This window comes from Camellia sinensis, chromosome 1, assembly GCF_055761805.1.
Source record: "Camellia sinensis isolate YWXY chromosome 1, ASM5576180v1, whole genome shotgun sequence".
NCBI lineage: Eukaryota > Viridiplantae > Streptophyta > Magnoliopsida > Ericales > Theaceae > Camellia > Camellia sinensis.
Window position 1 is genome coordinate 27077017 of NC_138961.1, and position 10958 is coordinate 27087974.

A 10958-nucleotide genomic window follows, 5' to 3' on the forward strand; every position below is an offset into this window, starting at 1 on the left:
TGTATTATGCAAAAACTAGCAATTTTAGTAATCATCAATGTCATTCTCATTAGACTAAAAAACAAAAGTGAGCCTATTCTAACATGTTTTCATTTCATAATCACTCCACAGAAATGTCTTTTGTACTGATCAAAAAGTACACAATGAATATAACTACCAGTTCAGAGATGGAGGCTTTGCTGTTCCTCCTCATGAATCTACCATTATTAACTATCAACCAGGTTCCATGAATCTCTCACTATCTCCTTTTCTTTTCTTTTCTTTTTTTTGTCCCTTCCAATTCCTGCCTAATTTTGTTTCTTTTTTCTCCAATTCCTAACTACTCTGTATAAATTTCAATTTTCAGGACCGTCATCGTTAATGACAATGGAGACACTAAATTACCCTTATTTAGGATCAGATTACAATCCAACTACCGCATCGAGCCATGATAATATTCATCAGCAGTCATTGTCCTTTTGCAATAACCTTTCAATTTTACAATATGACATTGTAAGTTGATTCTTTTTCTTTTTTTTATACTTGCCTATATTTGAAACTTGACACATGTATGAAATTATGTGTGTGCATACCTACAAATCTAGAAATTTAAATAAAATAAAGGAATAACTCAGTAGTTAACTAGAAGGGTTGTTGGAACTTGGAGTCAGCCTTGGCATAGTTAATTAACATGGTCAAATTTGTTTCTATAATTAGATGATGTGTAAAGTGTTTAAATACTATGTTGCATTTTTGTCTTTTAACTAGTGAGCTAATTAAAATTCAACCAAGTTAGGAGTGGTACTTGCATCACAAAATTACTATGAGTTAAGTCAAAGAATAGGAGATTTGGACTGCTGCATTCATTCGCGCCATATGTCTTGTGCACATTGAAGTCCTCATTTCATACCGTCGAAAATTAATAAATAATTAAAAAACATAAACTAACAAATATTTTTTTTCTTAACTTTTAGATAATTAATTTTTACAAGTGCTTGCTTTAAATAATAGTAAATTTTCACAACACGTATTTTCATAAATAATATATAATTTTTTTAAACATATTACACTGTTAACAAAATTCTTTATACTACTATATAGTAGAAGTTACACATCAAATGCTTCTTACAGAAGTATACATACAAAAAACACTACGAGAATGATGTGTCAGTATTATTTTTATAAATAAAAATCATTTTTATTTTTCTAAATAAAACATTTTATATAAATTTTGTATTTGTATATCATTATTCAATACTGACACCACCAATTAAAATGATAAAATTTATAGGTAGTGGCAATGACCAACTACATGCATGCATATTTGACATTGCCAGGAGACAATGACCAGCTACATGCATGCATATTTGATATTGCTAGGAGTGTGACTGAAAAAATATTAATATTGAGAGAGAGAGAGAGTGATTGAAAGACTAAACATAAACATAGACTCTTTTTATTTCAATCTGTTAAGCATTACAATACTACTCCATTATATAGGAGGTTTATACAATATGATCAGATGGAGGCCATGAGGCCACGAGGCCAAAAACACAAACCAGCAGGCCACGAGGCCACTACATATTATTATAATAACTAACCACCGAAAGCATGAAAGGCCACTACATATTATTATAATAACTAACCACCGAAAGCATGAAATAAATAAATCAACCGAAAGCATATGGAATAAAGAAAAGGCACGTGGCTTGATTTTCAACACTCCCCCTCAAGCGACGTTGTAGATGTTAATCATGCCCAATTTGTCCGTCAGAGCTTCGAAGTTAACTCGAGCAAGAGCTTTGGTGAGAATGTCAGCTTTTTGACAGTTTGTTGGAGTGTAGCTGACTTGAAAAACTCCCTCTTCAATCTTTTCCTTGATAAAGTGTCGATCTATCTCCACGTGCTTAGTGCGATCATGATGAACCGGATTCTTAGCGATACTGATGGCGGCTTGGTTGTCGCAGTATAAAACCATGGGATGCTCAGATGGAACTCGTAATTCTTCTAACAGTCTGTTCAACCAGATTCCCTCACAGATACCTAGGGCCATAGCACGAAATTCTGCCTCAGCACTACTACGGGCGACCACTGACTGTTTCTTGCTTCGCCATGTAACCGCGTTCCCCCAAACAAATGAACAATAGCCAGAGGTTGATCTTCGATCAGTTACTGAACCTGCCCAATCTGCGTCTGAAAAAATCTCAATTTTTCTATTTGTTGTTCTTTGGAAGAAGAGACCCTTTCCCGGTGCCTTTTTTAGGTACCTCAATATTCTGGTCACAGCAGTCATGTGTTTGTCGGTAGGATTGTTCATGAATTGACTGACCACACTAACAGAGAAGCCGATGTCTGGCCTTGTATGAGAAAGATAAATGAGTTTTCCCACAAGACGTTGATATCTCCCTTTATCACTTGGTGCACTACCGTCACTTTCTTCCAATTTGATAGTTGTGTCCATAGGAGTTTCTGCCGGCTTGCATCCTAGCATCCCTGTTTCATTCAGTAAGTCTAGAACGTATTTACGTTGTGAGACGACTATGCCTTTCTTTGACCTAGCAATTTCCATTCCAAGAAAGTACTTAAGATTTCCAAGATCTTTAATCTCAAATTCCTTTGTTAGGAATGTTTTAAGTAAGCCAATTTCCTCTTCATGATCACCTGTTAGAATTATGTCATCCACATAAACAATGATAATTGCCAATTTCCCTCCTAGGGAGTGCTTCACAAATAATGTATGATCGGATTGACATTGAACAAAACCGTACCCTTTTACTGCCTTAGTGAACCGTTCAAACCAGGCCCTGGGAGATTGTTTGAGACCATACAAGGATTTTCGGAGTCTGCAAACTTTGTTGAAATTTGATGTCGTCTCAAGTCCAGCCGGAATGTCCATGTAAACTTCTTCCGCTAAGTCACCATTGAGGAAGGCATTTTTTACATCAAGTTGGTGAAGTGACCAATCGAGATTAGCTGCCAAGGATAAAAGTACACGAACAGTGTTGAGCTTGGCAACCGGAGCAAAGGTTTCTTGGTAGTCAATGCCATAGGATTGGGAGAATCCTTTGGCAACCAACCGAGCTTTATAACGTTCCACATTACCATCTGCCTTGTGCTTTACTGTGAAAATCCATTTACATCCAACGGGTTTCTTACCTCTTGGAAGATCAGTAATTTCCCAAGTACCATTCGTTTCCAGAGCCCGAACTTCCTCATTGACTGCTGCCTTCCACTGAGGAGACTTGAAGGCTTCCTGAATATTCCGAGGAATGTTTATCTCCGTGATGCTAGAAGTGAAGGCACGGAACGAAGGTGATAGATTATCATAAGAAATAAAGTTCCCAATGGGATGCTGAGTACATGATCTAACTCCTTTTCTCCAAGCTATGGGCATATTAAGAATACTGTTTTCGAACTCAGAATCAACAGTACTATCTGTGGTAAGAAGATTGTTACCTGGAATGTTGCTTGGATTAGAACCCGGTTCAGCCTCATGGGATTGTTGAGAAAGTGCTCCTTCCTCCATTTCCTCTTGGATGTGTTCATTATCCCGCAAGGCAACAATGAACTCGGAATTTTCGGCAGGTACAGATGGATTCAATGACTTAGGAGGTGTGGGATTTTTGGTGGTGATGGATGGCTCACTAAATGACTCAGGGGTCCAAAATTGATATTCAGGGGTCCAAAATTGATATTCCTGGGTTGGAGTCTCCCCCTGAATATCAATTTTAGGGTAGTAAGACTGGGTTTCAAAAAATGTGACATCCATGGAAGTGTAGAATTTCCTAGTGACCGGAGAGTAACACTTATACCCTTTCTGATGTGACGAATACCCAATGAAGACACACTTGAGCGACCGGGGATCAAGTTTACCTCGATACTGTTGATGGACATGAACAAAGACAGAACACCCGAAAATTTTGGGTGGGATGGTGGAGATGAGGCGAGTAGTGGGAAAGGATTTTAGGAGAAGTTGACAAGGAGTTTGGAATTGTAGGACCTTAGATGGCATCCTATTGATAAGATAGGCAGCTGTAAGAACAGCTTCCCCCCAGAAGAATTGTGGAACATTTGTGGAAAACATGAGTGATCTAGCAACATCTAACAAATGCCGATTTTTCCGTTCAGCGATGCCGTTTTGTTGTGGGGTGTCAACACATGAACTTAAGTGAACTATCCCTTTGTCTGCTAAAAAATCTCCTAGAATTGAGTTGAAATAGTCCCGAGCGTTATCAGACTTTAGAATTTGGATTTTTGACTGGAATTGTGTCTGAATCATAATTTGAAAATTTTTGAAGATTTGGCTCGTTTCAGATTTGTCTTTCATGAGGAAGACCCAGGTTAATCTAGTGTGATCATCTATGAATGAGACAAACCACCTAGTACCAGTTACATTTTTTATTCTGGATGGACCCCAGATATCACTATGAATTAGTGAGAATGGACGAGACGCTTTATAGGATTGAATGGGAAAATGGGACCATACATGCTTAGAAAATTGACAGATTTCACAATCAAAAGGTTTTGGATTTTTATTAAATAATGAAGGAAATAAATGCTTGAGATACATAACATTAGGATGACCTAAGCGATAGTGCCACAACATAATTGCTCTATCGTTATTTTGACACGAAACCGAAAAAGAACTACCACAAATTGCCGTTTGAGGTTGTTCTTGTGGATAGTGGCGTTCCTTAAGGATGTAGAGTCCAGAGCATTCCTCAGCATTGCCAATCATCTTCCCCGAATCCAAATCCTGAAATTCACAATGAGTGGAGAAAAAATTAGTAACACACCTCTTTTCCTTAGTGAGTTTACTAATTGACAATAAATTACAGTCCAAGTCAGGAACAAGGAGAACAGAGTTGAGAATAAGATTCCTAGACAGCACAACTGAACCTGTACCAGCAACCTTTGATAGTGAACCATCTGCTATTCGGACCGTTAAATTATTTTGACATGAGTTATATGTATCAAAAATTGTTGCATCTCCCGTCATATGATCAGATGCTCCTGAGTCCACAATCCAAGGTTTTTTACGTTTCTTACTAACAGTAAAGGCGTTCAAAGAATTACCTTTGTGAGCCAAGGTTCCGGATCCTATGATGTGGTTGGAAGACGAACCAGATTGTGACTGTAGTAGTTTCTGGAGCATCTCCATTTGCTCCTTGGTGAAAGGGCTTGCTTCAGGTTGTGGTGATGGTTCATTTGTACCTACATGATTACCTCGTCCTTCTTTCTCAAGAGGCTGACGTGGTTTCCAATCTACTGGCTTTCCATGAATCTTCCAGCAAGTTTCTCTCGAGTGACCCGGCTTTCTGCAATGATCACACCAAGGCCTACCTCCTTTATTTTTCTGACGGTTGTCGATAGGAGCGAATTGAGTCTTAAGAGCCGAGCTTTCTGCCATATTCAGTTGTTGATGAGATCCCATCATGAGTTTTTTCCGACTTTCTTCGCGACGGACTTCAGAGAATGCCTCTCTAAGGTTAGGGAGCGGTTTTACTCCCATAATTCTTCCTCTGATTTCATCAAGATTTGTGTTCAATCCTAACAAGAATTTAAACACACGCTTCCCTTCGACAATCTTTTTATATAACAGACCATCAGTAACACACTGCCAGTTATGAACCTCAAACGTATCAAGTTGACGCCATAGACGAGTAAGGGTATTGAAATATTCAGTTACCGTAAGATTGTCTTGACGTAAATTGTGGAGGGAGCTTTCAAGCTGGATGATTTCAGATGTGTTTTCCTTGTCTGAAAACGTTTCTTTTGCCATGTCCCAGATCTCTTTGGCAGTATCAAATGACAGAAAATTTTCGCCAATGTCAGTGGTCATAGAGTTGACGAGCCACGACATGACCATATTATTTTCAGCTATCCACCTTTTGTAGGTTGATGCTGTGGTTTCTGGTAGCGCCGAGGCTCCGGTGATGTAGTCATCTTTCTCCTTTCCCCGTATAAACATTAACATGGATTGAGACCATTGCAAATAATTTTGCCCATTCAGTTTATGGGCAGTGATCGGAAGATGAGAGGTTTCCATTTGATGAGAGGATGAAGAGGATGAGATGATAATATCAGAAGAAGAGGAGGATGAGTTGATAGTCATTCCGAAAGCTGGACCGTATTTAGTCATGCAATAGAAGGATATATTTGAGTAGAAGAGAAAAATTCGAATATTGACTGAAGAGGCGAAAATGACGAGACAGGATTACACCCGCTCTGATACCATGAAAAAATATTAATATTGAGAGAGAGAGAGAGTGATTGAAAGACTAAACATAAACATAGACTCTTTTTATTTCAATCTGTTAAGCATTACAATACTACTCCATTATATAGGAGGTTTATACAATATAATCAGATGGAGGCCATGAGGCCACGAGGCCAAAAACACAAACCAGCAGGCCACGAGGCCACTACATATTATTATAATAACTAACCACCGAAAGCATGAAAGGCCACTACATATTATTATAATAACTAACCACCGAAAGCATGAAATAAATAAATCAACCGAAAGCATATGGAATAAAGAAAAGGCACGTGGCTTGATTTTCAACAGTGACCAATTTGTAATTTATTGATAACATTGATATCATGGAAAGTCAACCTCATGAAACACCAGCAGTCAAAAAATTTAGTTTTAATTCATGGGTTGTCATACTAATAGTTAATTTAGGAGTCAAATGAAATTAAATTGTCTATCTTTGAAATTTAGGACCTTTTGTTTTTTTTCAGGACTTCCAAGGCATAGATGCAAGAAAAAGGCCAATGGAGGAAAAGGATGGGGGATCTAATAGTAATGTGGTTGGGAGAGAGTGGACAACAAATAAGAAGAAGGCTGTGTGTTTTCAAGAGCAATGGCATCATCAACTCAAAGAAGAGTTGAAGGAGATCCAAAGAGATAGAGTACGTATACTTGTGGCTTCGTTTGGTGTAGTTTATTGAGAGTGTTTATAATTTATTTTTTTTATTTTAAAAATTTATATTAAAATATTTGGTATAATTTTTACTTTTAACTTATTAAATATAAATAAATTATTAGAAAGTTATAAGAGAAATATTTTTTAACTTTTAACCTTAATAACCGATTAATTTGGGGCGTCAAACAACTCCATTTTTGTTCTATGGATCACCATTGTTCCACCAACCGGCAGCCTAAAATCATGGAGATTAATTTGCAATCATTCGAGATCAAAAGTTGGTATTGGGACAATTTGTAAATAATTTAGTTATTTAGAAATTAACTGTATGTTTTGTGGTGTACTAAAAACAATTTAGAACGTAATTATCTTAAAAGTAAAAATATTTGTCCTAAAATAATTTTATAGATACATAAGGTCTGTTACAGAAAGACACAACCCATCGGTAAAGATCCACCCATTAAATACACTTGTTTATCATCTTTTAATCTGGACCATTGATGAAATGAACAATTGATGGTTTTAAATAGATCAATGGTTTGATTTGTCTTTTGATAAATCGTGTAGTGCAAATGTGCTAGGGCACAGTTTGAACTAGGTCCAAATCATGGGCCAATACGAGTCTTATAAAATCCAATCAAGTAAAAGAAATAAATTTTCATATATAAATAACAAAATAAAAAGTTACATGAGTAATTTAGGATAAAAGTAAAGACTATTATACAATCAAATAAGAGTTTGCCTCAGCAGTTGACTCAGTGGATAAGACATCCTTTTACCGAACGTAATACTCAGATTCGAGTCTCACCATTGCATGATGCAATTTCCCCTTCTCATGTTCCCTTCCTGCCAATTGTCAAAAAATAAAAATAGAAAGTTTTCATTAATTTGATATGGAACCTTGGCCTAAAACTTCATGGTTTTTGCTTTCTTTACAAGTTTCAACCATTTGCACTGCACTAAAGCCTTTTTTTGATATTCTTGATTGTGATTGTGATTGCAGGTGCCAGTGAGGAGAAGCCAAAAGCTGAGTGATAAGATCACAGCTCTTCAAAAACTGGTCTCTCCTTATGGCAAGGTCAGCAATTGCATCTCCAACTCCAATATATGCAAGTACTAAAGAGTAAAGGTCACATGGTCAATTCTAGCTGAAGAAGCAGCCAATATAAACAAATAAATAAATAAAATTAATTGACTTAAATTTATCAAAAATACTAGAGTAAAGATACATAAATAAATCATAGAACCAACCATAGGTGTTGGGTTCCACAACTGTGAAATCCCCATATGTATAATTTGCGTATGTGTTATGGGGACAGTTATTTTCAATGTCTCGTGTGATAATATTGCAATGTCATTCACATCATTGACTTATTTTATTGAGTTCTTGTAATTTTATTTTTTCAAATTGGATTTTACAATTCTTAATACATTGAAAGTTGAGGGTTTTTGAATTTATTGCAGACTGATACTGCTTCAGTTCTTCAAGAGGCTTCCATTTCTATTAAGGTACTTCAAGATCAAATTCAGGTAAAACCCTCACTATCCTAACTAATATCAATATTTCATAGTAAGTAATAATGCAATTAATGTTAAAATAAGGCCGGTAAAGACGATAATAATAATAATAATAATAATAATAATTTGAAGTTTGTTGGCTTCCAAGTTTTAGTAATTAAATTAATATTTTTTTCTGGTTAATTTGTGGGCAGAATTTGTTTCGAATGTTGAGTGCCTCATATACCAGCAGCAAACCTCTTGATTTGCAGGTATGCATTCATTGTGGTAAATGCATCAATACACTATGAATGTTTAAGCCATATATTAGAGAAATTTCAAATGAATGAGAAACGAAGAAAGTGATTGCAAATTAATGAAATGCAATTGGTACAAGTGATAACTATATTTTGCAGTGACAAAGCCCTAAAGGGGTGAATGAGGGCAATTTCCCACTAATTTTTGGAATCAGCAGCGATCTAGACCCCCTCAAACTTCAACCTCCACCACCCCCACACACACGTGGCGGGTGGTGATTGGAGGAGAAGAAAAAAAAAGAAAAAGAAGAAGAAAAAGTGACCAATCAAAAAAGAAAGAGGGTCAAAAGGAGGTGGGGGAAAGGGGGTCCCAATCTTTATTCTTTTGGAAAAAATTGTTTTCTTACCTATAGTTTTTAAACTTTATCCTTTTTTCAAAATTGCCACCACAATAGCTTGAAAAATACTAAATTTTACCCATATTTTAAAAATTAACTTGATTTGCCCCTTCATTTCTTTTTATTGTCCTTCAATTTTTTCCCTTGATTTTTATTTACCATCACTATCTTTTGAGCTCTCTTGAATTTCTTTCATCAAAAAATAGTGCTATACAATTATAAAATTCATACAAAAAATTTTCCTAAGAATGATATGACAATTTTATATCCATTCATTTTAAAATTAAAAGCCCATCGAAAAGACTTATATTTTTAAGAATGTCACTGTCATATCATTCTTGTGACAAATTTTGTATAACAGTTCTATTTGTAAATCATTTTCGTTCATCAAATAGTAAAAATCTTTGTATATAATTCTAGGTAAGATTTCGATCATGTCTATACTCTATTAATTTGCAAAAAAAAAAAAAAAAAAATCTATTTTTCATAAATATGATATTCTTCCTATCTAATATATGGTTTTTTATTAACCCTTCGGTTTTAACGTATTGGATATTTGTTAACAGAAATTTGGAGAGAATCAACTTGACCTACGCAGCAGAGGACTTTGCTTGGTTCCACTGTCATCTACTCAGAATTTAACAAAGCAAGACCAAGTTTGATCAACTCAGTAGATCTTATGAAAGCCTAAATCAAGAATAATATGATATTTATCCGAAAAATAGAAACTGATATGATATTTATTTTTCTGACGGAAAAAAAAAATGAATGTCATTGTGGTCATTGGGTCATAACAAAGACCCTGTTTCCACGACTGATATAGGTTGAGCAAGATTATACCATTATAGGATTAATTGATGGAATTATTAATGTATACCAATTGCCATGTTTTTGTATCACATGATTATTACATCAATTCGATTTGGTCATATTTATTGGAATTAAACTTAAGAAATCAACAATGATAGGTAACCCCAAAAATCATGGCTCGAAACATCCAAAACGACGTCGTTTTGGATGTAAAACGACGTCGTTTTGATACATTCGAGCCATTCGAGCCACAAAAATTCAAGCCACCAAACATTTTTCAAATTTAAAATTAACTGGTGTGTCCAAAGGAATGTTTAAAAAGTTTGTATGGGTGCTAACACCCTTACTTGCACTGGACTATGTCATCCTTCTTTGATATTTCTGATCGTCTTTGAAGATTAACAATCTCATAGAATTATTTATTTTATGATAATTTTTATAACAGAGTTAAATAGGTTTACGGGATTACCAATCTAATCGTAACCCTTATAACTATTATGGCTTCTGTGGTATTTTATTTTCGTTAATTGAAGGTGGGATCAAACTAATTATTTCTTTTTAGTGATTTTTTTGACTTTTTTAAAAGGTAGAAAACAAACTATGGTGTAAGGTATATTTGTGAGATTTCATCAATCAAGAAAAAGGTAGGACCAATAGGCCCAATATAGGAGACCTTTCCAAAGCCCAGATAGCCACCCAGCCCAGACAACATCAAACATCATAAGAATTATGATGATAATAATGGGCCCTTTTTCAAATTAGTTTTTTTTTTTTTTTGATTAAAAAAAAAAAAATTGCTCTACGGAGTTGTCACTACATCCGTAGGTCCTGACCCTGAGGTAGCCAGTTGTCGGCCAAAACCCAACTTATAGGAAGGGACCCACCATCGATGCACCAACAAAGCTCAGCCACACGCCATAGAACAGTCATGGATTGATCGGAGTACAGTGCCAGATCTCAAAGAGAGCCAGTTGAAAATCAATCATTTTTTGCATCCTAAGATTCGAATCTAAGTCACTCCTGTGAAGAGAACAGTGTTCACCAAGGCACAAAATCAACCATTTTTCAATTTTTTTTTTCTTTTT

General features: G+C 35.6%; 1 protein-coding gene across 1 annotated transcript; it reads left to right on the plus strand.

Moving 5' to 3' along the window:
* The first annotated feature begins 243 nt into the window (after positions 1-243).
* On the plus strand, positions 244-10004 carry LOC145792916 (uncharacterized). Its single transcript, XM_082874814.1, has 6 exons — positions 244-492; positions 6727-6897; positions 7915-7989; positions 8376-8441; positions 8624-8680; positions 9630-10004. Exons 1-6 carry the CDS (start codon positions 361-363, stop codon positions 9723-9725), a joined length of 597 nt encoding a protein of 198 aa, XP_082730940.1. The 5' UTR covers positions 244-360; the 3' UTR covers positions 9726-10004.
* Positions 10005-10958: the final 954 nt, after the last annotated feature.

Bases quoted from the DNA above. Each gene is read 5' to 3' on its own strand.
- LOC145792916 (XM_082874814.1), top strand. From the start codon at position 361: ATGACAATGGAGACACTAAATTACCCTTATTTAGGATCAGATTACAAT. The intron at 7,990-8,375 runs GTCAGCAATTGC...AATTTATTGCAG, and splicing joins TGGTCTCTCCTTATGGCAAG to ACTGATACTGCTTCAGTTCT. The intron at 8,442-8,623 runs GTAAAACCCTCA...ATTTGTGGGCAG, and splicing joins TACTTCAAGATCAAATTCAG to AATTTGTTTCGAATGTTGAG.